At 46.4% G+C, this 27,527-nt stretch overlaps 1 protein-coding gene across 1 annotated transcript in view; it reads left to right on the top strand.

Moving 5' to 3' along the window:
* The window catches only part of LOC144480407 (sorbitol dehydrogenase-like), a 59,656-nt gene that overhangs the window by 12,135 nt on the left and 19,994 nt on the right, over positions 1-27,527 (top strand). Inside the window, exons 3-5 of the mRNA XM_078199814.1 lie at positions 24,000-24,033; positions 25,555-25,719; positions 26,882-27,041. Of these exons, the coding sequence (XP_078055940.1) occupies positions 24,000-24,033; positions 25,555-25,719; positions 26,882-27,041 (359 nt within the window). The remainder of the gene's footprint in view (positions 1-23,999; positions 24,034-25,554; positions 25,720-26,881; positions 27,042-27,527) is intronic.

Genomic DNA, 27,527 nt, shown 5'->3' with positions numbered 1-27,527 from the left:
GATTTCTTTCCCCTATTTTTCAGGGGAATGTGGGCGTCACTGGCTGGGCTAGCATTTATTGCCCATCCTTTGAACTGACTGGTTTGCTCGTCTATTTCAGAGGGCATTTAAGAGTCAACCATATTGCTGTGGATCTGGCATCACAGGTAGACCAGACCAGGTAAGGACGGTAGATTTCCTTCCCTAAAGGGCATTAGTGAACCAGATGGGTTTTTCCAACAATGGCTTCATGGTCATCTTTTAATCCCAGGTTTTTATTGAATTCAAATTTTAACACTTGCGGGTGTAGGATTCGAACTTGGATCCCCAGAGCATTACCCTGGGTCTCTGGACTACTAGTCCAGTGACAATACCACTACGCCACTGTCTCCTGAATTCCTTATTGGGAAGGGGGATAGCCTAGGGGTATTATTGCTGGACTATTAATCCCAGAAACTCAGCTAATGTTCTGGGGACACGGGTTTGGATCCCGCTACGGCAGATGGTGGAATTTGAACTCAATAAAAAATATCTGGAATTAAGAATCTACTGACGACCATGAAACCATTGTTGGAAAAACCCATCTGGCTCACTAATGTCCTTTAGGGAAGGAAATCTGCCGTCCTTACCCGGTCTGGTCTACATGTGACTCCAGAGCCACAGCAATGTGGTTGACTCTCAACTGCCCTCCAAGGGCAACTAGGGATGGGCAATAAATGCTGGCCAGCCAGCGACGCCCATGTCCCACGAATGAATATGAATATATTGGATTGATTAGTCCTCATCTCAAGGGTTTGGCAACTAGTTCTGGCCTCTCCTAGTCCAGTGACAATACCGCTATGCCATTGCCTCCCCTATTTTATTTTAACACTTTATCTTTCTGTGTTCCTAATGTTCTCCAATTGACTTGCTTGATTGCTAATCCCCAATATGCCTCCTCATCAAATAACCAGTATAACAGGTCCTTCATTTCATTGTTGTGTGGAAGGTATTGTTGATGTGGAGTTGTTGACATATAATTTCCATTGCTGCACCCTAAAGGTTTTGCAACATAGTGTGACTCTCTCCTTTCGCTGTCTTATATATTTTTTAAAACCCTTATTCAGGAGTAAGGTGGAAGTATGCCTCATAAACTTCGCCTCTTTCTCGTGGGTAGATTATGTTCAAATGTTTTGGAAGAACGCGCAGGTACTTTTGGGTGTGCCAGATGCCCTGGAGGTTAGTCAATGGCTTGGGGATAAGTTGCGGATTAGCTGCTTCAGAAATCTCCCCTGGACTGCTTCCGCTACGGCGCAACCAATTGTCCAAGGCAGGGGGAGCAGCGAAACGGCATAAACCGATAAGTTTTGCTTTGCATAACAGATGGCCTTTTCCCTGTCTGTGTCCTTGTTGTATGTGATTATGAGTTCCACAAACTGACACAGACTCATCCTTGAGAAAAGTTTGGGAGTTCTGGAGGGGGCAGAAGAAGGAACAACATAGAACATAGAACGGTGCAGCACAGGAACAGGCCCTTCGGCCCACAATGTTGCGCCGAACATGATGCCAAATTAAACTAATCTCTTCTGCCTGCCCTTGGTCATAGAGTCATAGAGGTCTACAGGCCATTTGGCCCAACTTGTCCATGCCGGCCCTTTCTTTCAACCACTAAGCTAGTCCCAATTGGCCGCTTTTGGACCATATCCTTCTATAGCCATCTTACCCATGTAACTGTCTAAATGCTTTTTAAAAGACAAAATTGTTCCCACCGCTACTACTACCTGTGTATAAAAACTACTATCTGTATATAAAATTTGTGTATAAAATTATGAAAGGCATAGATAGGGTGAATGGTGGGAAGCTTTTCCCCGGGTCGGTGGTGACGTTCACGAGGGGTCATAGGTTCAAGGTGAGGGGGGGAGGTTTAACACAGATATCAGAAGGACGTATTTTACACAGAGGGTGGTGGGGTCCTGGAATGCGCTGCCAGGCAAGGTGGTGGAGGCGGACACACTGGGAACGTTTAAGACTTATCTAGATAGCCACATGAACGGAGTGGGAATGGAGGGATACAAAAGAATGGTCTAGTTTGGACCAGGGGGCGGCACGGGCTTGGAGGGCCAAAGGGCCTGTTCCTGTGCTGTATTGTTCTTTGTTCTTTGTACCTCTGGCAGCTTGCTCCAGACACTCACCACCCTCTGTGTAACAAGATTGCCCCTTTGGACTCTTTTGTATCTCTCCCCTCTCACCGTAACCCTACGCCCTCCAGTTTTAGACTCCCCCACCTTTGGGAAAAGATCTTGACCATAGTCAATGGTCCATATCCTTCCATTCCTTGTATATTCAAGTGCTTATCTCAAAGTCCCTTAAATGCCCCCATTGTATCTGCCTCCAACACAACCCCTGGCAGTGCGTTCCAGACACCTTCCACTCTCAGCGTAAAAAACTCACCCCTCACATCTCCTTTGAACTTTTCCCCTTTCACCTTAAGTGCGTGCCCCTTAGTATTAGACATTTCAACTCTGGGAAAAAGATTCTGACAGTCAACCTTATCTATGCCCCTCATAATTTTATAGATTTCTATCAGGTCTCCCCTCTGCCTTGGCCGCTCCTGAGAAAACAACCCTAGTTTGTCCAGCCTCTCCTTATAGCTCATCCAGGCAGTATCCTGGTAGATCTCTTCTGCACCCTCTCCAAAGCTTCCACATCCTTCCTGTAATGTGGCGACCAGAATTGAACGCAAGTACGGCCTAACCAAAATGCTTTAAGGCTGCAACATGACATCCTGGTTCTTGTACTCAATGCCATTGAGAATGTAATGCCAATTAAAAACAATTGAATAGCACTGAACAAGCATGTATGATTAATTATTTTTATTTTGCAATGTTAGATCCTAAAGGGTGAGATGAGAATGACTGCCCTTGACACCAAGGCAGAATTTGACAGAGTATGGCTTTCAAGCAGCCAAAACTGGATGAGAATGAGGGGGACACCTCTCCGCTGGTTGGAGTCATAATTGACACAAAGGAAGATGGCTGGGTCATTGGAGATCAGTCATCTGAGATCCAGGATATCACTGCAGGAGTTCCTTAGGGTGGTGTCCTAGACCCAACCATCTTCAGTTTTTAAAAAATTAATTCGTGGGACATGGGCGTCACTGGCTGGGCCAGCATTTATTGCCCATCCCTAGTTGCCTGAGGGCAGTTGAGAGTCAACCACATTACTGTGGCTCTGGAGTCACATGTAGGCCAGACCAGGTAAGGACGGCAGATTTCCTTCCCTAAAGGACAGCCGTGAACCAGATGAATTTTTCCGACAATGGTTTCATGGTCATCAGTAGATTCTTAATTCCAGATATTTTTATTGAATTCAAATTCCACCATCCGCCGTGGCGGGATTCGAACCCGGGTACCCAGGACATCAGTTGAGTTTCTGGATTAATAGTCTAGTGATAATACCACTAGGCCATCACCTCCCCATCGCTGCTTCCTTAATGACCTTCCTTCCATCATAGGGTCAGAAGTGGGGATGTTCGCTGATGATTGCCCCTTAGTGTCAGGGGACACAATGTTTAGCACCATTTACGACTCCACACATAATGAAGCAGTCCATGTCCAAATGCAGCAAGACCTGGACAATATCAGGACTTGGCAAGTAGCGAATAACATTTGTGCCACACACGGAACAGGCAATGACCATCTCTAACAAGAGAGGATCTATCCATCTTGATATTCAATGGCATTACCGTCATTGGATCTTCCAAATCATAGAATCCCTACAGTGCAGAAGGAAGCCATTTGGCCCATCAAATCTGCACCAACCACAATCCCACCCAGGCCTGTCCCCATAACCCCATGCATTTACCCTAGCCAGTCCCCTGACACTAAGGGGCAATTTAGCATGGCCAATCCACCTAACCAGCACATCTTTGGAGTGTGGGAGGCAGCAGTTCTAACATAGTGCCACTATGCAACCCATATCAACATCCGGAGAGTTACCACTGAGTTGCTCACATTCCACAGCAGAATAAAATAAGACGTCCAAAGGGGTTAAAGGACTGCCACAAGCCATTCATCCTGACTGGTACAAGCTGGTGAGCAGGATGTTTTGGAAACATTCACCCCAAACCCACAAAAACCCGCCCGACGAACGTGCAGACTCCACACAGACAGTCACCCGAGGCCGGAATCGAACCCGGGTCCCTGGCGCTGTGAGGCAGCAGTGCTAACCCACTGTGCCGCCGTGCCGCCCAAATCCCGACTGGTACACATTGGTGGGCGGGAATTTCCGGAGATGTTCACCCCAAACCCAGAACATCCCGCCGGAGATCAACAGACCTTCGCATGGTCCGTCCCGCACCCACTATGATCCTCGTGGTGGGCAGGATGGGAAAATGCCCCCATGGTGTTTATGCCCCATGCAAGCCTCCTCCCATCCTCTAATTCTCACCCCACCAACATTTCCTATGACCTTTTGGCCTCCTGTTCCCCTTGAATGTATGGATGTGACTTGCTCGATTACTGTTGGTGGCAGTGTGTGTTCCACACTCTAACCGTTCTCTGTAAAAGAGGTTTCTCCCGGATTTATTGGTGCTTATCTTATCTTTAGGGCCCCATAGATTTCATTTCCCCTTCTGTTCAGTGGAAATATCTTTGCTATGTCTACCCTGTCAATGAAACAGATAAGATTGTTTTGGAGCACATCTGGTGCTGATGGAAAGGTTTAACCCACATCAGTGCCACCTAGAAATGTGCAGCATCATTCTGACAAGCACTTTCATTCCTGAGATTGTAATCCCACACCGTCGGATATACCAGACCTGGTGAATGCAGAAATGTTTCACCATTTAGTCCCAATTTGCTTTATTTTTCAGAGACAGATTTGATTTGATTTATTATTGTCACATGTATTAGCAGACAGTGAAAAGTATTGTTTCTTGCGCGCTATACAGACAAAGCATACCGTTCATAGAGAAGGAAAGGAGAGGGTGCAGAATGTAGTGTTACAGTCATAGCTAGGGTGTAGAGAAAGATCAACTTAATGTGAGGTAGGTCCATTCAAAAGTCTGACGGCAGCAGGGAAGAAGCCGTTCTTGAGTCGGTCGGTACGTGACCTCAGACTTTTGTATCTTTTTCCCGATGGAAGAAGGTGGAAGAGAGAATGTCCGGGGTACGTGGGGTCTTTGATTTTGCTGGCTGCTTTGCCGAGGCAGCGGGAAGTGTAGACAGAGTCAATGGATGGGAGCTTGGTTTGCCTCCCAACCATTGAGTTCATAGGAGAGAAGGAAAGGAAAAGGTGCAGAATATGGTGTTTGAAGTTAATTTATTATTTATTAGTCATGAGTAATGTTTACATTAACACTGCAATGAAGTTACAGTGAAATTCCCCTAGTTGCCACAGTCCTGCACCTGTTCAGGTACACTGAGGGAGAATTTAGCATGGCCAATGCACCTGACCAGAACATCTTTCGGACTGTGGGAGGAAATCCGGAGCACCCGGAGGAAACCCATGCTGACACGGGGAGAACGTGCAACTCCATACAGACAGTGATCCAAGCCGGGAATCGAAGCCAGCTCTCTGGCGCTGTGAGGCAGCAGTTCTAACCACTGTGCCACCGTGTTGTCCATATCAACATCCGGAGAGTTAACCAGAAACTGAACTGGGCCAGCCATATGAATACTGTGGCTACAAGGGCAGGATAGAAGCTTGCATTTCTATGGTAAGTAACTCACCCCCTGACTCCCCAAAGCCTGCCCACCATCTACAAGGCACAAGTCAGGAGTGTGATGGAATACTCCCCACTTGCCTGGATGGATGCAGCTCTAACAACACTCAAGAAGCTTGACACCATCCAGAACTTAGCAGCCACATGGACTGCAATAGTTCAGAAAAGCAGCCCACCATCACCTTCTCAAGGGAAATTCAGGATCATCAGTAAATGTTGGCCTAGCCAGCAATGCCCACATGCCATAAATTAATTTCTAAAATCTTTGCTCGGCACCCCACCCGCAAACATTCACTCCCCCCACCACCGGTGCCTGTTTGGGTACACTGAAGGAGAATTTAGCACGGCCAATGCACCTAACCAGTACGTCTTTCAGACTGTGGGAGGAAACCGGAGCACCCGGAGGAAACCCGTGCAGACACGGGGAGAACATGCAGACTCCGCACAGACAGTGACCCAAGCTGGGAATCGAACCCAGGTCCCTGGCACTGTGGAGCAGCAGTGCTAACCACTGTGCCACCGCGTCGCCCATCACCATTGCGCCACCCAAGAGAAAACTGCCTTAAGATGTCTGCCTTCAGAACCTTCCTCAAGGTATAGACACAGAACTACGGAAAACCCAGTCAATTGGATTGGCCGCATTGCAAAACCCAAGGAAAGAATGTAGCAAGTGAAATCATAGAATCCCTACAGTGCAGAAAGAGGCCATTCAGCCCATTGAGTCTGCACCGACAACAGTCCCACCCAGGCCCTATCCCATAACCTCAGGTATTTACCTTGCTAATCCTCCTGACAGTCGGGTCAATTTGACATGGCCAATCAACCTAACCCGCACATCTTTGGAGTTTAACACTAAACACTCAAATGCACCATAGAAAGCATCCTTTCTGGTTGTATCACAGCTTGGTATGGCTCCTGCTCTGCCCAAGACCGCAAGAAACTACAAAAGATAGTGAACGTAACCCAGTCCATCATGCAAACCAGCCTCCCATCCATTGACTCCATCTACACTTCCCACTGCCTCGGCAAAGCAGCCAGCATAATTAAGGACCCCATGCACCCCAGACATTCTCTCTTCCACCTTCTTCCGTCGGGAAAAAGATACAAAAGTCTGAGGTCACGTACCAACTGACTGAAGAACAGCTTCTTCCCTGCTGCCATCAGACTTTTGAATGGACCTACCTTGCATTAAGTTGATCTTTCTCTGCACCCTAGCTATGACTGTAACACTACATTCTGCACCCTCTCCTTTCCTTTTCTCCTATGTACTCTATGAACGGTATGCTCTGTCTCTATACCGTGCAAGAAACAATGTTTTTCGCTGTATCCCAATATATGCCACAATAATAAATCATCATGCTGGAAATCTGAAAGGAAAATGTTAAGTTGCCTGGCCTGCATTTAAAGTTAACATAGAACATAGAACATAGAACATTACAGCGCAGAACAGGCCCTTCGGCCCACGATGTTGCACCGACCAGTTAAAAAAAAAAACTGTGACCCTCCAACCTAAACCAATTTCTTTTCGTCCATGAACCTATCTACGGATCTCTTAAACGCCCCCAAACTAGGCGCATTTACTACTGATGCTGGCAGGGCATTCCAATCCCTCACCACCCTCTGGGTAAAGAACCTACCCCTGACATCGGTTCTATAACTACCCCCCCTCAATTTAAAGCCATGCCCCCTCGTGCTGGATTTCTCCATCAGAGGAAAAAGGCTATCACTATCCACCCTATCTAAACCTCTAATCATCTTATATGTTTCAATAAGATCCCCTCTTAGCCGCCGCCTTTCCAGCGAAAACAATCCCAAATCCCTCAGCCTCTCCTCATAGGATCTCCCCTCCATACCAGGCAACATCCTGGTAAACCTCCTCTGCACCCTCTCCAAAGTTAAATTTATTTATTAGTCATAAGTAATGCTTACACTAACACTGCAATGAAGTTACTGTGAAATTCCCCTAGATGCGACAGACTGGCGCCTGTTCGGGTACACTTAGGGAGAATTTAGCATGACCAATGCACCTAACCAGCACGTCTTTCAGACTGTGGGAGGAAACCCACGCAGACACAGGAAGAATGTGCAGTCTCCGCACAGACAGTGACCCAAGCTGGGTATCGAACCCAGGTCCCTGGTGCTGTGAGGCAGCAGTGCTAACCACTGTGCTGCCATGCCGCCCTTCTGCTTTTGATTCAGATTTCTCACGTCAGAGCTACATGAATCACGTCATTTAATTTTCTTCCACTTTCCTCCTAACTCCAGGCAGTGAAATTCTCTAATTATTGAGGTTATCCCAACGTTCCTTGGCATTGAGCCAAGGAGTTTGCTTTTAAACCTCCGTTTTCTACCCAATTAAAGCTTTGCTTTCCCGATAACCTTCACCTGGCATTTACAACCTCACAATCAGCACCAAAATACATCAGTCGAGATAATGCCTGTAATCTAACAGGCACAATCAGTTTGCTCTTCAAATACCTCCCACGACTGAGACTGGGACATCCAAAGTTGTGTATCTAGGCTTGTGAAAGTAATAGTGCAGGATAATTAACTCCTCGTTTCCCACTGTTGCACAGTTTTGATCAGATTACATTGCATAGGATTTAAGTTTTAAGTTTATTTATTAGTGCCACAAGTAGACTTTTTAAAAAATTCATTCGTGGGACATGGGCGTCGCTGGCTAGGCCAGCATTTATTGCCCATCCCTAGTTGCCCTTGAGAAGGTGGTGGTGAGCTGCCTTCTTGAACCGCTGCAGTCCATGTGCTGTGGGTTGACCCATAATGCCGTTAGGGAGGGAATTCCAGGATTCTGGGGATTCCAGTGATATATTTGGGATGGCATGGTGGCACAGTGGTTAGCACTGCTGCCTCACAGCGCCAGGTACCTGAGTTCAATTCCCGGCTTGGGTCAGTGTCTGTGTGGAGTTTGCACATTCTCCCCATGTCTGTGTGGGTTTCCTCCAGGTGCTCCGGTTTCCTCCCACAGTCCAAAGACGTGCTGGTTAGGTGCATTAGCCGTGTTAAATTCTCCCTCAGTGTACCCGAACAGGTGCCGGAGTGTGGCGACTAGGGGATTTTCACAGTAACTTCATTGCAGTGTTAATGTAAGCCTACCTGTGACTAATAAATAAATAAACTAAATAAAACTTTAATATATTTCCAAGTTAGGACGGTGAGTGGCTTGGAGGGGAACTTGCAGGTGGTGGTGTTCCCATGTTTCTGCTGCCCTTGTCCTTCTAGATGGAAGTGGTCGTGGGTTTGGAAGGTGCTGTCTCAGGATCTTTGGTGAATTGCTGCAGTGCATCTTGTAGACTGTACACACTGCTGCTACTGAGCGCCGGTGGTGGAGGGAGTGGATGTGGTGCCAATCAAGCGGGCTGCTTTGCCCTGGATGGTGTTTGAGCTTCTTGAGTGTTGTTGGAGCTGCACCCATCCAGGCAAGTGGGGAGTATTCCATCACACTCCTGACTTGTGCCTTGTAAACATAGAAACTAGAATCAGGAGTAGGCCATTCGGCCCTTTGAGCTGCTCTGCCATTTATTTTGATCATCGAATTCAATATCCTGTTCCTCCATTCCCTCCCATATCCCTTGATTTTTTAGGCCCAAGAACTATATCCCCATAATCCCACATATTTACCCTGCTAATCCCCCTGACACTAAGGGGCAATTTAGCATGGCCAATCCACCTAACCTGCACATCTTTGTACTATGGGAGGAAACTGGAGCACCCGGAGGAAACCCATGTGGACATAGGGAGAATGTGCAAACTCTGCACAGACAGTGACTCAAGCCGGGAATTGAACCCGGGTCCCTGGTGCTGTGAGGCAGCAGTGCTAACCACTGTGCCACCATGCTGCCAAATGCTCTGAGGACATGGGTTCAAATCCCACCATGGTAGCTGATGGAATTTAAATTCAACTAATAAATTTGGAATTGAAAGCTAATCTCCATAATGCAACCATGGAACTATCATCAATTGTCGTAAACAAGACCCATCTGGTTCACTAATGTCCTTTTAGGAAAGAAATCTGCCTTCCTTACCTGGCCTGGCCTACACGTGTCTCCAGAGCCGCAGCAATGTGGTTGATTCTTAACTGCCTTCTGAAATTTCTTCTCCCTTTCAGGCCTAGTGGTACTATCGCTAGACTATTTATCTAGAAACTCAACTAATGTTCTGAGGACCCGGATTCGAATCCCGCCACGGCAGCTGGTGGAATTTGAATTCAATAAAATTATCTGGAATTATGAATCTACTGATGACCATGAAACCATTGCCGATTGTCGGAAAAACCCATCTGGTTCACTAATGTCCTTTAGGGAAGGAAATCTGCCGTCCTTACCCGGTCTGGCCTACATGTGACTCCAGAGCCACAGCAATGTGGTTGAGTCTCAACTGCACTCGGGGAACTAGGGATGGGCAATAAATGCTGGTCCCAGCCAGCGACACCCATGTCCCAGGAATGAATAAATTAAATTGGCCTCACAAGCCACTGAATTTCAAGACATTTAGTGAAAGGCTCTCAACTGCCCTCAGGGAACTAGGGATGGCCAATAACTGCTGGCTTTTTGCCAGCGACGCCCACATTCCAAAAAAGATTTTTTTAAATCTTGAGGAAGCCTCAGTCTGTTTGAGCTTTCCTGATAGCAAGACTATTCTATCAGATCTGTGAAGCAGAGTCCTGGAGTCAGGTTTGTAATGGTTGAATTCTCCACCCACTGGCAAATTATAAATAGTCGGGGGAGGCATTATTGTATAAAGCGTACAATTGAAAATCCTACCAACCCAGAAGGAGAATTGAAGAACGTCTCCTGCCACTGTGTAGTGGCTACATGAGTGGTACGGGCAAAGCTCGATCTTACCCGGTACCATTTTACCAGAATGAAAGTGATTAGATTGGAAACTGATATTTTGTGTTGGCTGCTCCCTCAACCACATGAAATCACTCGAACACATTTCCCTGTTCAATATAGAAACATAAAAAATAGAAGCAGGAGTAGGCCATTCAAGCCTGCTCCGCCACTCATTTTGATTATGGCTGACCATTGTGGTAAACCACTGTCGTGCCTTCGGCACGGTTGAGCTGTATATATTGTTGCCACCACTGTTCGTATATGAGACACTCCCTGACACCTTTAATTCGGCTGCACCTTTAACTGGAGGCTCCGCCCTCAGGGTATAAAGGCTGCAGCCCTCCCCCTCCGGCCTCAGTCGGGAGATCCTCATGCTCAGTATCGTTCTGTTTATTGTCTGTTCCACATCGTTCCTTTTTAGCGAATAAAAGCCTTCTGTTCCTGGCAACATCAGCCTTGTCTATTTATCAGACGCGCCTCAATCATCAAATTCAATATCCTGATCCTCCCCTTCCCCCCCCCCATATCCCTTGATCCCTTTAGCCCCAAGAGCTATATCTAATTTCTTCTTGAAATCACACAATGTTTAGACCTCAACTACTTTCTGTGGTAGTGAATTCCACACATTCATCACCTTCTGGATGAAGAAATTTCTCCTCAACTAAGTTATAGAATCATCGAATCCTGCAGTGCAGAAGGAGGCCACCCAGCCCATCAAGTCTGCATCGACCACAATCCCACCCAGGCCCTAACCCCATGCACTTATCCTAGTTAGACACACCAACACTAAGGGGCAATTTAGCCTGGGCAATCCACCTAACCCGCACATCATTGGACTGTGGGAGGAAACTGGAGCACCCGGAGGAAACCCACACAGACACGGGGGGAATGTGCAAACTCCACACAGACAGTGTCGCGAGCGGGAATTGAACCCGAGTCCCTAACGTTGTGAAGCAGTAGTGCTAACCACTGTGCCACCGTGTCGCCCAGTTCTAAAAGGTGTTCGGGTTAGGTGGATTGGCCATGCTAAATTGAGACTAAATGTCAGGGGTTCTAGCTAGGGTAAATGCATGGGGTTATGGGGATAGGGCCTGGGTGGGATTGTGGTCGGTGCAGGCTCAATGGGCTGAATGGCCTCCTTCTGCACGGTAGGGATTCTATGAAATTAACGGATCTCCATCTCTCCCCTTAACAATACAAAGGAGAAAGTAGCTGTCACTGAAAGAGAGGAGATTGGCCCTCAGGACAAGACCAAGACCCAACGGCACTGGTTGTGGGAGCTGTGTCCTCCGTAGCTGCTGCCTCCCCAACCCCATGAATAGTTGTCTCACCGAGAGCCATAGTGCCAAGGTATTGCCTCCCTAACAGCATTGTGACCAAGAAGGCAACTCACCACCACCTTCCCAAGGGCAATTAGGGATGGGCATCAAGTGCTGGCCTAGCCAGAGTTGCTCACATTCCATGGCAGAATAATAAAATGTCCACAGGTGTTAAAGGACAGAAACAAGCCCTTCAAATCTTAGAATCCTTACAGTGCAGAAAGAGGCCACTCGGTCCATCAAGTCCATACTGACCTCAATCCCACCCAGGCCCAATCCTCGCAACCCCATTCGTTTACCCTGCTAATCCCCCGACACTAGGGTCAATTTAGCATGGCCAATCAACCTAACCCGCACATCTTTGGACTGTGGGAGGAAACCGGAGCACCCGGAGGAAACCCACGCAGACACGGGGAGAACGTGCAGACTCCACACAGACAGTGACCCGAGGCCGGGAATCGAACCCACGAGCCCGCATAGGGCGCGAACACAGAGTCCATGGTTTTGATTTGATTTATTATTGTCACATATATTAACATACAGTGAAAAGTATTGTTTCTTGCGCGCTGTACAGACAAAACATATCGTTCATACAGAAGGAAACGAGAGAGTGCAGAATGTGGTGTTACAGTCATAGCCAGGGTGTAGAGAAAGATCAACTTAATGCAAAGTAGGTCCATTCAAACGTCTGACAGCAGCAGGGAAGAAGCTATTCTTGAGTTGGTTGATACATGACGTCAGGAACATGATCTCAGTCTTGTGTATCTTTTTCCCAATGGAAGAAAGAATGTCCGGGGTACGTGGGGTCCTTGATTATGCTGGCTGCTTTGCCGAGGCAGCATTGAGTGTAGACAGAGTCAATCCAGGTTGGTTTGGAAAGGAGAGGGTGCAGAATATAGTGTTTAAAGTTAATTTATTAGTCACAAGTAAGGTTTACTTTAACACTGCAGTGAAGTTACTGTGAAATTCCTCTTTGCGAGAGAGAGAGCGCGCGAGAGAGAGAGAGCGAGAGAGAGAGAGAGCGTTAGAGAGAGAGAGAGAGAGCGCGTGAGAGAGAGAGAGAGCGAGAGAGAGAGAGAGAGAGCGTGAGAGAGAGAGAGAGAGAGCGCGCGAGAGAGAGAGCGCGCGAGAGAGCGCGAGAGAGAGAGCGCGCGAGAGAGCGCGAGAGAGAGAGAGAGCGAGAGAGAGAGAGAGCGCGCGAGAGAGAGAGAGAAGTGCCTGTTCGGGTCACTGCACCTAACCAGCACGTCTTTCAGACTGTGGAAGGAAACCAGACCACATGGAGGAAACCCATGCAGACACGGAGAGAATGTGCAAACTCCGCACAGACAGTCACCCAAGGCAGGGAATTGAACCCAGGTCCCTGGCGCTATGAGGCAGCAGTGTTAACCATTGTGCCACCATGCCGCCCCGTGTTACAGTCATAGCTAGGGTGTCGAGAAAGATCCACTTGATATATGGTAGGTCCATTCAAAGTCTGATGGCCGCAGGGAAGAAGCTGTTCTTGAGCTGTTTTCAGGGATAGACTGAACTTTTATGTTCTGTAAAGATATCCGACAATTCCCAGTACTCCCTTGTGGCGTGGGCCTTTTGTCCCTTCTTCACTTTGTTTTTTTTTTCCAATTCTTCCGAGTTTTTTTAAAATTTCATGAGGTGGCGTATGACAGAGGCAGCAATAAATAGCTGCAGCTTTACATAGCTTACAGGATGGTGTGGTAGCTGCCATATCTCATCAGTTGCACCTACAAATAAGCATAGGTTGCAGGCGGTAATTAGCATTTTTCTAAGTGACTAATCGTGAGTTCAACGGAAGGTCATTTCTGGAAGGGAGACTCAAATGAATGGGTCTGAGATAACAATGCTGAAATAGCAAAGTCAGTTCCAATTGGCTAATGGGAAACGTCAGCGTGCTTGAAGGGAAAAGTGAAAGGACCTCGTGAATGGCTGCACAGTCTCTGTCGACTACTCCTTATTTGTTTTTCATTTCATGTTAACTATTCACAAATTAATTCAAGTGCGGTTTATGTTGCTGCCGTCTGCGTGGGCAATGTGCCGTGGCACAATCTTTTTCCAACTGTGCTACGTTCTAGTGAAGTACTTGGGGTACATTTTCTGGTCCTGCCCGCCACAGGAATCCTGGCTCGCGGGGTGGAGAATTTGACAGACCGTTGACCTCGGGTGGAATCAGAAAATCCCACCCTTTTAGCTTTCAATTGTAGGCATTGGTCTCAGCCCTCTCCATCTTTGTACACTACCTCCAACCCTTCGAGATTTGAAGCGGCACGGTGGCACAGTGGTTAGCACTGCTACCTCACCGTGTCAGGGGCCAGGGTTCAATTCCTGGCTTGGGTCACTGTCTGTGTGGAGTAAAGCAGGGAAGAAGCTGTTCTTCAGTCCGTTGGTGCGTGATCTCACGTATCTTTTTCCCGATGGAAGAGAGAATGTCCGGGGTGCGTGGGATCCTTAATTATGTTGGCTGCTTTGACTAGACAGGGTGGATTTGGAAAGAATATTTCCGATGGTGGGGAGTCCAGAACTGGGGGGTCACGTTCTCTCTGTGTCTGCGTGGGTTTCCTCCGGGTGCTCCAGTTTCCCCCCACAGTCCAAAGATGTGCAGGTTAGGTGGATTGGCCATGCTGAATTGCCCCTTTGTATCAGGGGGACTAGCTAGGGTAAATGCATGGCATTACGGGGATAAAGCCTGGGTTGGATTGTGATCAGTGCAGACTCAATGGGCCAAATAGCTTCCTTCTGCATTGTAGGATTCTATGAGTTTTTAAAATTCATTTGTGGGACATGGGTGTCACTGGTTGGACTGCAGATACCCAACCCTCGTCCTCATTCCCCAAGTCTATGAAACATTTGTACTTGCTATAGAGGGAGTACAGCGAAGGTTTACCACGCTGATTCCTTGGATGGCAGATCTGTCATATGAGGAGAGACTAAGTCGGTTAGGATTATATTCATAGAAACTTATAAAATTCTAACAGGACTAGACAGGGTGGATTCAGAAAGAATGTTCCTGATGGTGGGGGGAGTCCAGAACTAGGGGTCATAATTTGAGGATAAGGGATAAATCTTTGAGGACTGAGGTGAGGAGAAATTTCTTCACCCAGAGGGTGGTGAATGTGTGGAATTCACTACCACAGAAAGTAGCTGAGGCCAAAATATGTGATTTCAAGAAGAAATTAGATATAGCTCTTGGTGCTAAGGGGATCAAGGGATATGGGGGGAAGGGGGGATCAGGATATTGAAATGATCAGCCATGATCAAAATGAATGGCGGAGCAGGCTCAAAGGGCCGAATGGCCTACTCCTGCTTCTAGTCTCTATCTAGCATTAACACTGCCAAGGTTTTGTGAACTGTGTTAGTAATTACCAGTTTATGTACCCAAATTGGTAGTTTTGACGTTGTGAGTGCATTGCACTGCCATTGACCCTCCTAATTAATGTGAGCATGGATTCAAACAAACCGACTACTGTGCTAAAGAAAACTTACAGCCTGTAAAATCTAGCATAGAACAAAGCACTCTCACTGTTAGTAACAGTGAAAACCTAATTACGTAAGTGACAATTGGATCAGCATGAGATTGGGATTAAAGAATCCCAAACTGTGAAGGAGTTTGCACATTGAGTCACAATGCCTGGTGTGGCCTGTATTCCAAACCAAAAATCACAAAGAAAATCACTTTCTCTCCGCATCAAATGATTCCATGAACTGAACAGAGAACCATTGGACACACCGAGGGGGAATTTAGCATGGCCAATGCACCTAACCAGCACGTCTTTCGGACTGTGGGAGGAAAGACAGAAGCTCTTTCCCAGGGTGGAAGAGTCAATTACTGGGGGGCACAGGTTTAAGGTGCGAGGGGCAAGGTTTAAAGGAGATGTACGAGGCAGGTTTTTTACACAGAGGGTGGTGGGTGCTTGGAACTCGTTGCCGGGGGGAGGTAGTGGAAGCGGATACAGTAGTGACTTTTAAGGGGCGTCTTGACAAATACATGAATAGGATGGGAATAGAGGGATATGGTCCCCGGAAGGGTAGGGGGTTTTAGTTCAGTCGGGCAACATGGTCGGTGCAGGCTTGGAGGGCTGAAGGGCCTGTTCCTGTGCTGTAATTTTCTTTGTTCTTTGTTCTTTGAAAGCAGAGCACCTGAAGGAAACCCACGCAGATACGGGGAGAACGTGCAGACTGCACAGACAGTGACCCAAGCCGAGAATTGAACCCAGGTCCCTGGAGCTGTGAGGCTGCAGTACTAATTCACCACTCTCTGGGTGAAGAAATTTCTCCTCACCTCAGTCCTAAAAGGTTTACCCCTTATCCTCAAACTATGACCCCTAGTTCTGGACTCCCCCGTCATCAGGAACATTCTTTCTGAATCCACCCTGTCTAGTCAAAGCAGCCAGCATAATTAAGGACCCCACGCACCCCGGACATTCTCTCTTCCACCTTCTTCCGTCAGGAAAAAGATACAAGTCTGAGAGCACGTACCAACCAACTCAAGAACAGCTTCTTCCCTGCTGCCATCAGACTTTTGAATGGATCTACCTCCCATTAAGTTGATCTTTCTCTACACCCTAGCTATGACTGTAACACTACATTCTGCACTCTCTCCTTTCCTTCTCCCGTGTACTCTATGAACGGTATGCTTAGTCTGTGTAGCGCGCAAGAAATAATACTTTTCACTGTATACTAATGCATGTGACAACAATAAATCAAATCAAGTCAGTCATCAGTCATGATAACAGGGAAAGCAATGCTGGAATGAATCAGTGTAGCCATTTGATCCAAAATACCTCTACTGGAAGATCTATCCCACTCCTCTGCTCTTGCTCATAGAAAGAAGTCTCACAACACAACAATAGGGATAGCCCAGGAAATTACCGACCGGCGAGTCTAACCTCAGTGGTTGGTAAGCTGATGGAGAAGATCCTGAGGGACAAGATTTATGAGCATTTAGAGAGGTTTAGTATGCTCAAGAATACTCAGCATGGCTTTGTCACAGGCAGATCGTGCCTTACGAGCCTGGTGGAGTTCTTCGAAAATGTGACTAAACACATTGACGAAGGGAAAACGGTGGATGTGGTTTATATGGATTTTAGCAAGGCGTTTGATAAGGTCCCCCATGCAAGGCTTCTCGAAAAAGTGAGAGGGCATGGGATCCAAGGGGCTGCTGCCCTGTGGATCCAGAACTGGCTTGCCCAAAGGAGGCAGAGAGTGTGTATAGATGGGTCTTTTTCTAATTAGAGGTCAGTCACCAGTGGTGTGCCCCAGGGATCTGTTCTGGGACCCTTGCTGTTTGTCATTTTCATAAATGATCTGGATGAGGAAGTGGAGGGATGGGTTGGTAAGTTTGCCGACGACACGAAGGTTGGTGGGGTTGTGGATAGTCTGGAGGGATGTCAGAAGTTACAGAGGGACATAGATAGGATGCAAGACTGGGCGGACAAGTGGCAGATGGACTTCAACCCAGATAAATGCGTAGTGGTCCATTTTGGCAGGTCGAATGGGATGAAGGAGTACAATATAAAGGGAAAGACTCTCAGTACGGTAGAGGATCAGAAGGACCTTGGGGTCCGGGTCCATAGGACTCTACCATCGGCCCCGCAGGTGGAGGAGGTGGTTAAGAAGGCGTATGGTGTGCTGGCCTTTATCAATCGAGGGATTGAGTTTAGGAGTCCGGGGATAATGATGCAGCTATATAAGACCCTCGTCAGACCCCACTTGGAGTACTGTGCTCAGCTCTGGTCGCCTCATTACAGGAAGGATGTGGAAAAGATTGAAAGGGTGCAGAGGAGATTTACAAGGATGTTGCCTGGATTGAGTGGCGTGCCTTATGAGGATAGGCTGAGGGAGCTCGGTCTTTTCTCCTTGGAGAGACGTAGGATGAGTGGAGACCTAATAGAGGTGTATAAGATGTTGAGAGGCATAGATCGGGTGGACTCTCAGAGGCTTTTTCCCAGGGTGGAAATGGCTGCTACGAGAGGACACAGGTTTAAGGTGCTGGGGGGGTAGGTACAGGGGAAATGTTAGGGGGAAGTTTTTCACACAGAGGGTGGTGGGCGAGTGGAATCGGCTGCCGTCAGTGTTGGTGGAGGCAAACTCAATAGGGTCTTTTAAGAGACTCCTGGATGAGTACATGGAGCTTAATAGGATGGAGGGTTATAGGTAGGCCTAAAAGGTAGGGATATGTTCGGCACAACTTGTGGGGCCGAAGGGCCTGTTTTGTGCTGTAGTTTTCTATGTTTCTATGTTTCTAACACCAAGTTAAAGTCCAACAGGTTTATTTGGAGTCACAAGCTTTCGGAGCGCTGCTCCTTCAGAGGCACCTTATAAAGCAACAATACCCCGAAAGCTGGTGATTCCAAATAAACCTGTTGGAATTTAACCTGGTGCTGTGAGGACTTCTTACTCGGCCCTATATAGATATAGATGTCTCTATAGGAAACTTGTGGCTGTGTTGTGGGGGGAATTCTCTGGTTTAAAGTTGACCCCTTTATATGTCTAGACGGTGCACATTTTGGCCTCTGACTGTCTGAACTTCAGCCTTTGTAAAATAATGACGGGAGGGCGGATGTCACAGGTACGCTTGAAAGGTAACCCTGATAGTTTTTGTGACGCAGCCTGTGGTAAACAGCCCTGCGCTGGGCTGGCCAGGTTATAGCCAGGGACCTGTGCAGAGCGTGTGTGTGCAGTCAACTCGGGCGGCAGAAAGAAGTGGAAATAACAGCAGCAAAGGAGTCCAACGCTGACCAATGATAACTTCATCCCAATAGGAAAAGAACCCGACAACCCAAGCCCCCGACTGTTCAGAAGCCACTAGTCACAGGGATAAGAAGATGTCGGAAAACTTAGCCCTGGTGGTCCATGGACCTGGAGATATCAAACTGGTAACCCGTTTCCCTGACGGTCTTTGTCCACCCTGTACTCTCGCACATCTTCCACCCGAACTCCCCAGGGATTAGAATCATAATGGAGAAACTGGGATCCACCCCACCCCAGGGATTAGAGTCACAATGCAGCAACTGAAAGTTGCTGAAATTTGATGGAGGTGTTTAAAAGAGAAATGGAAGGGAAAGGTGTGGGTGGGCTGAAATGTTAATTCCCAGAGCGCACAGGTTTAACATCACTGGCGAAAGAACCAGAGGTAGAGAGGCACAGATAGGAAAAGATTTTTTTTTCCCTTGGTAGAGGGGTCAATAACTAGGGGGACATAGATAGGGTAGAGAAGAAAGGACTTTTTTCCCTTGGCAGAGGGATCAGTAACTAGGGAGACATAGGGTAGAGAAGAAAGGACTTTTTTCCCTTGGTAGAGGGGTCAATAACTAGGGGTACATAGCTGGGGTAGAGAAGAAAGGACCTTTTTCCCTTGGCAGAGGGATCAGTAACTAGGGAGACATAGGGTAGATAAGAAAGGACTTTCTCCCTTGGTTACAGGGGTCAGTAACCAGGGGTCATAGATAGGGTAGATAAGAAAGGACTTTTTCCCTTGGTTACAGGGGTCAGTGACCAGGGGTCATAGATAGGGTAGATAAGAAAGGACTTTTTCCCTTGGTTACAGGGGTCAGTGACCAGGGGTCATAGATAGGGTAGATAAGAAAGGACTTTTTCCCTTGGTAGAGGGATCAATAACTAGGGGAGCTTGAATAGGATAGGTAGAAAATAACTTTTTCCCTAAGTAGAGGGGTAACAGTAATCACGGGGACATAGGGTAGATAGAAATTTTTTTTTTCCCAAACCAGAAGAGAAAATGCTGGAAAATCTCAGCAGGTCTGGCAGCATCTGTAAGGAGAGAAAAGAGCTGACGTTTCAAGTCCAGATGACCCTTTGTCAAAGCTAAAAGGCAGAGAAAGTGAGAGATATTTATACTGCAGGGGGCGGGAATGAAAGATGCGTCATTGCCACATAAACTAGAGGAAAAGACTGCTGATAGATGTCCACAGAGAGAATAACGGGCGTGAATGGCCAAACGGCAGAGAAGCTGTAAATGTGACAGATGGAAATAATTTTTTTTATTTGATTTGGTTTATTGTTGTGACATGTATTAGTATACAGTGAAAAGTATTGTTTCTCGCACGCTATACAGACAAAATGCGCAAGAAACAATACTTTTCACTGTAGATTAATACATGTGACAATAATAAATCAAATCAGGGGCATACTTAGGGTAGATAGAAAAGAACTTTTAAAAAATTTATTATTGTCACGTGTTAATGTACAATGAAAAGTATTGTTTCTTGTGCATGAGACAAACAAAGCGTGCAAGAAACAATACTTTTCACTGTATACTAATACATGTGACAATAATAAATCAAATCAAATCAGGGGGCTTACTTAGGGTAGATAGGAAAGAACTTTTTCCCTTGGTAGGAACATAGGAATTAGGAGCAGAAGTCGGCAAATTCAGTCTTTTGAGCCTGCTCCGCCATTCATTCAGATCATGGCTGATCTCTCCCTGGTCTCAAATCCACCTCCCCACCTGTTCCCCATATCCCTCTTTCCGTCTATCTCCCTCTTGAAACCATTCAACGATTCAGACTCCACCGCGCTATGGGGCAGCGAGTTCCACAGATTCACCACCCTCTGCGAGAAGTAGTTCCTCCTCATCTCAGTTTTAAATCTACCGCCTCTCAACCGATACCTGGGACCTCTTGTTGGAGATTGTCCCACAAGGGAAAACATTTAGTCTATGTTTACTTTATCAGTCCCTTTTCATATTTTATACACGTCGATCAGGTAAAGGGGTCAATGGCCAGGGGCGTAGATAGTAAAGGAACAAACACAGGAAATGCTGGAAAATCTCAGCAGGTCTGACAGCATCTGTGGGGAGAGAATAGAGCCAACGTTTCAAGTCTGATGACCCTTCATCAGAGCTGAAGATCTGATGAAGAGTTATCCAGACTGGAAACGTTGGTTCTATTCTCTCTCCACAGATGCTGTCAGACCTGCTGAGATTTTCCAGCATTTTCTGCTTTTGTTTCAGATTCCAGCATCTGCAGTAATTTGCTTTTATCCATCGATAGGAAGGGACATTTTTCCTTAGTAGAGAGGTATGATTCTATGATTCTATGAAGGAATATGGGGAACAGACTATGACCTTGTATACTCTGTACACAGACTGTGACTTTGTATACCCTGTATGCAGACTGTGATTTTGTATACTCTGTACTCAGACTATGACCTTGTATACTCTGTACACCAGACTTAAGGCCAGGGGCAGGAGATTTAGAGGGGATTTGAGGAGAAGCGTTTTCACCCGGAGGGTGGTGGGAATCTGGAACTCACTGCCTGAAAGGGTGGTAGAGGCGGGAACCCTCACAACATTGAAGAAGCATTTAGAGGAGCACTTGAAATGCAATGGCATACAAGGCTAATGGACCAAGTGCTGGAAAATGGGATTAGATTAGATAGGTGCTTGATGTCCAGACATGATGGGCTGAAGGGCCTCTTTTTGAGCTGTAAAGTGCTCTGACATGAGGAAAATGGTGCTTACATCACCAATTATTAAGATCTGGAGTGCCTGATCCATTGGTGTAAAGAGAACCGGATGAAGATTAGGATTTTTAACAAATACATGTTCTTTCCTGGGGTGTTTATTGCCCATCCCTAATTTCTCTTAAAATAAGGGTCTTGCTAGTCGATTTCAGAGGGCAGTTTAGACTGAGTAACGTTGATGTTAGTCTGGAGTTACATGTAGGCCAGACCGGGTAAGGAAAACAACATTACTTTTATGACAACTAACTAGTTTTAAATTCCAGATTTATTAATTGGGTCCCAAAGCATTAGCCTGGGACTCGGAGTTACTAGGCTAGTCACATTAGCACCATACCACCATCTTCCTGCAATAACTAGGAGAGAAGCTATGTGGGGATTTGGGAAGAGATCCAGGAAGTGAGATTACTTGGATTATCCCTTGAAAGAGCTAGCACAGACTTGAAGAGCAGAATAGTCTCATTGAGTGCTGTACCATATAAAGTATAAACTGTACAATCTGTACTTGTATACCCTGTACAACAGACTGTGATCTTGTATACTCTGTACTCAGACTGTGACCTTGTATATCCTATACATATACTGTAATCTTGTATACCCTATATTCAGACTCTGATCTTGTATACCCTTGTACATAGACTGTGATTTTGTGTACCCTGTGCTCACACGGTGACCTTGTATATCCTGTACTCAGACGCAGACCTTATGTACTCTATACTTAGACTGTGTGACCTTGTATACCCTGTACTCAGGTGATGATCTTGTGTACCCTATATTCAAATATGTATCTGTATTTCCTGTTCATAGACTATGATCTTGTGTACCCTGTACATAGACTACGATCTTTATACTCTGAGCACAGACTGTGACCTTGTATACTCTGTACACAGACTGCGGCCTTATATACACTGTACATATACTGTGACCTTGTATTCCTTGAAAATAGACTGCGATCTTGTATACTCTTTACTCAGACTGTAACCTTGTATACCCTGTACATATACTGTGAAATTGTATACCCTATACTCAGATGATGATCTTGTGTCATCTGTACATAGACTGTGAGCTTGCAAGCCCTTACTCAGATTGCGATCTTGTATACTCTTTACTCAGACTCTGACAATGCATACTCGTTACTCAGACTGTGATCTTGTATACTCTGTACTCAGACTGTGATCTTGTATACCCTGTACTCAGACTGTAACCTTGTATACTCTGTACTCAGACTGTAACCTTGTATACTCTGTACTCAGACTGTAACCTTGTATACCCTGTACTCAGACTGTGACACATTATCACCCTGCAAATGGACTTCTGAACTGTGAGTTCAAAATTGTTGGATATTAAAGGATGCCATTGACTCAGAGAGGAGGGCTATGTGGATGTTTTATGTGGAAGAATATGTACACTGTGAGAGGAACATAATTTAATCTGAGGTAAAGTTTGTTTATTGACAGACTCGGGAGATATTTTAGGCAAGGTTGAATCTAAGGATAGTATCTGACTGGAATATCATTTTATTACACTTACCAAGACTTGCAATGATTTCAACTATGACTTTTTTTATGGTGGGTCGCTTTATTTAACTGCATGTTATAGAACGCAGGAAACAAAAGCAGGAGTGGGCTACCAGACCCATCAAGTCTGCTCTTCCATTCAATACCACCATGGCTGATCTATGCCGGCCTCAGCTCCTGTTCTGTCCCTTTACCCATAGCCCTCTATTCCTCAATCTATCAAATATTTATCCACCTCCACTTTAAATTCTTCTAATGATCCAGCCTCCACTACCCTTTGGGGCAAAGAATTCCAGAGATTCGCCACCCTCTGCGAGAAGAAACTTCTACGCATCTAAGTTTCAGCCCTTTATCAAGTAGCTATGTCCCCTTGTTCAAGACTATGGGCCAACTGGTAGCTGGGATTAGGTGGGAGTTTGGGTGTTTCTAATGTATTGGTGCAGGCTTGATGGACCGAAGGGCCTCTTCTGCACTATGATTCTATCTTGGCACATGATAACTCTCCCACCAGCGAAAGCATCTCACCATCTACTCTGTCAAATCCCATCATAATCTCATATGTTTGAATAAGATCACCACTCCAAGAATACAGAAAGCGACAGAAACTTGTATGCAGATTCATAAGTTCATAAGATATAGGAGCAGAATTAGGCCATTCGGCCCATTGAGTCCGCTCCGCCATTCGATCATGGCTGATATGCTCCTCATCCCCATTTTCCTGCCTTCTCCCCATAACCCTTCAACCCATTACCAATTAAAAATCTGTCTAACTCCTCCTTAAATTTACTCACTGTCCCAGCATCCACCGCACTTTGGGGCAGCGAATTCCACAGATTCACAACCCTTTGGGAGAAGTAGTTTCTCCTCAACCCTGTTTTAAATTTGCTGCCCCTTATCCTAAGACTGTGACCTCTCGTCCTAGAATTCCCCACAAGAGGAAGCATCCGCTCCACGTCTACTTTATCCATGCCTTTTATCAGCCGTTGTGATCGGGTTGCGGACTGAAGGGACTGTGGGAGGAGGTCACCCGATGACCACGTTCAGGACCCTGTGGGTGGCAAACATGCCAAATGTTCTTGGGTGGTAAAATCTCAATGTTTATTTCCATCACATCATACATTTCTTCTCCCAACAGGAGAATCGACCAATTCCAGAACCAGGCGCTGGCGGTAAGTATCCACTCCAAATGATTTCCTGAATGAAGCCTTACTCGGTCCTTTCGAATTATGCTTTTTCTCTTTTGTCACACACTGCTAGTGTTATAAAGGGAAGGTTGATTCTCTCTCTGAGAACTAACACTTAACCGCTCAAAGAGGAGTCCCTCGCCTCATAATCTGTTAAAGAGTGTGTGAGAAGAAGTACGATCTGCTCTTCAGCAACTTCTAGTGGCGAAATCAAAATAACTACCTTTCAAATCTCTCTTTAAAATCAACAACTGACTATTTGTCTAACTAACAGTGAACTGGTTAACTCAATTATTAACAGCCGAATAAAACACTATTCTAATGGAATGCTGTTTAGATAAATACAATTTCCAATTATTAACAAAAAAATAGAATTTTTTAGTCACTCTCAAAATTTCAACCGGGTTTGTCATCTTCCTGAATTTTCTTTCTTCCGTCTGGAATCTCTGCTTTCTTTCTTCTGTCTGGAATCTCTATCTTCTTTCTTCTGTCTGGAATCTCTGCCTTCTTTCTTCTGTCTGGAATCTCTGCCTTCTTTCTTCTGTCTGGAACCTCTGTCTTCTTTCGATACCTTTTCTATTCAGATGAGGCTTTGAGCTAAAAGCTTTTAGCTGTCGCAGAAAGCAGTTGCTGGCCCCTCTGGAGCTGAGAACTGTCACTTATAGCCCTGATGGCAATAGGATTGGTTCTCAGGTTACTGAAACATCGAATTTATATTTAATAGGCTGCTGTTATTCAAGATTTGAGGCGGCACAGTGGTTAGCACTGCTGTCTCACAGCACCAGGGACTCTCTTCGATTCCAGCCTTGAGTGACTGTTTATCTATGCGGAGTTTGCACATTCTCCTCGTGTCCGCGTGGGTTTCCTCCGGGTGCTCCGGTTTCCTCCCACAGTCCAAAGATGTGCAGGTTAGGTGGATTGGCCATGCTAAATTGCCCCTTAGTGTCAGGGGGACTAGCAGGATAAATATGTTTAAAGTTTATTTATCAATGTCACAAGTAGGCTGACATTAACACTGCAATGAAGTCACTGTGAAAATCCTCTAGTCGCCACACTCCAGCACCTGTTCGGGTACACTGTGAGGGAGAATTTAGCATTGCCAATGCACCCTCCTAGCACGTCTTTCAGACTGTGGGAGGAAACCGGAGCACCCGGAGGAAACCCACGCAGACACAGGGAGAACGTGCAAACTCCACACAGACAGTAACTCAAGCCGGGAATTGAACCCAGGTCAATGGAGCTGTGAGGCAGCAGTGCTAACCACTGTGCCAACTGGGGGTTACGGGGATAAGCTCTGGGTGGGATTGTTGTCGGTGTGGACTCGATGGGCCAAATGGCCACCTTCTGCACTTTGGCGAATCTATTCTATAAAGTGCGAGGTTAAGTATAATTTATTTGTTAAATTTATTAGGACTTGCGTTCAAGCTGTGGATTTTCTTCTCGCAGAGGGTTGCTACTCGGTTTGAGATGCGTGGTTTAATTACCTTGCTGTGCTTGTGCTTTCAGAGGTCCTGCTGAAGATGCATTCGGTTGGGATCTGCGGTTCTGATGTGCATTACTGGCAACATGGAAAAATAGGCGATTTTATTGTCAAGAAGCCAATGGTTTTGGGGCACGAAGCTTCAGCGACTGTGCATAAACTGGGGGCTGGAGTGCAGCATCTGAAAGTAGGTCAGTTCCAAAAACCAAAAAAAAGCCTCTTCAAAAAAACATACAGAGAAATCGTAACAATTTTCCCACAACTCCAGAAAGCACCAAAACACTTCACGGCCTGTGAGGTGTTTTTGAAGCACATTATCCGTCGTAATGCAGGAAATGTGGCATCCAATTTGCCCGCAGCAAGCTCCCGAGAGAGACAGTGAGATATTCAGACCTGCAGAGGACGTGTGAGTGCCAGGAAGTGTCCTCTGCAAGGATCAACAAGGGCGGCACAGTGGCACAGTGGTTAGCACTGCTGCCTCATAGCACCAGGGATCCGGGTTCAATACCCGGCTTGGGTCACCGTCTGTGCGGAGTCTGCATATTCTCCCTGTGTCTGCGTGGGTGTCCTCCGGGTGCTCCGGTTTCCTCCCACATTCCAAAGATGTGCAGGTTAGGTGGATTGGCCGTGCTAAATTGCCCCTTAGTGTCCAAAGATGTGCAGGTTGGGTAGATTGGCCGTGCTAAATTGCCCCTTTGTGTCCCAAGATGTGTAGGTTAGGTGGATTAGCCGTGCTAAATTGTTCCTTAGTGTCCAGAAATGTGCAAGTTAGGTGGATTGGCCATGTTAGATTGCCAGTTAGTGCCCTAAGAGATGTAGGGGTTTAGCCATGGTAAAATGTCCCTTAGTATCCAAAGTTGTGCAGGTTTAGATGTATTAGCTATGGTAAATTGTCCCTTAGTGTCCAAAAATATGCAGGTTAAGTGCATTGGCCATGCTAAGTTGTCCCTTTGCGTCCTAAGAGGTGTAGTTTAATGGGATCAGCCATGGTAAATTGTCCCTTAGTGTCCAAAAATGTGCAGGTTAGGTCGATTAGCCATGGTAAATGGGTGGGGTTATGGCGATTGGTGGGAGGGGAAGTGGGGGGGGGGGGGGGGGGGGTGGTGTGGGTGGCGGTGGGCCTGGGTAAGAAGTCCTTTCGGAGGGTTGGTGCAGATTCGACGGGCGAAATGGTCTCCTGCTGCACTGTAGGGGTTATATGGTTTAAGCTTGAGTCATAAAATTGTAGAATGATACAAGAGAAGGCCGTTCGGCCCATTGTGCTGGTTCTCTTTTTGAAGGAGTTGTGCGATCAAACCCACTATCCTGAACTTCCCCCGTGGCTCAGTATCTAAAGTGCTTCTTCTGCTGTAGGTGACAGAGTGTCTATCGAGCCAGGTGTCCCAAAAGAAAATTGTGAGTTTACCAAAATTGGACGCTACAATCTTTCCCCGACGATTTTCTTCTGTGCTACTCCCCCGGACGATGGGAATCTTTGTCGGTACTATGTCCACAATGCCAACTACTGCTACAAGTGAGTACTCGTACATATAGTTATAGAGTTTTACAGCACAGAAGGAGGCCCTTTGGCCCATCGTGTCAGCACCAGCCATCAAGCATCTATCCCATTTTCCAGCTCTTGGTCCATTAGCCTTGTATGCTATGGCATTTCAAGTGCTCATCTAAATGCTCCTTAAATGTTGTGAAGGTTCCCACCTCCACCACCCTTTCATGCAGTGAGTTCCAGATTCCACCTAGGTGAAAACGTTTTTCCTCAAATCCTCCCTAAATCTCCTACCCCTTATCTTAAATCTATGCCCCCTGGTTATTGACGCCTCTACTAAGGGGAAGAGTTCCATTCTGTGTACCCTATCTATGTCCCTCATAATTTTGTACACCCCGAACAGATCCCCCCCCACCCAGCCTTCTCTGCTCGAAGGAAAACAACCCAAACCTAACCAGCCTCTCTTCATAACTGAAACCCTCCAGCCCAGGCAACATTCTGGTGAATCTCCTCTGC

This window comes from Mustelus asterias, chromosome 29, assembly GCF_964213995.1.
Source record: "Mustelus asterias chromosome 29, sMusAst1.hap1.1, whole genome shotgun sequence".
NCBI classification, from domain to species: Eukaryota; Metazoa; Chordata; class Chondrichthyes; order Carcharhiniformes; family Triakidae; genus Mustelus; species Mustelus asterias.
This window is presented reverse-complemented; position numbering and strand designations above follow the sequence as displayed.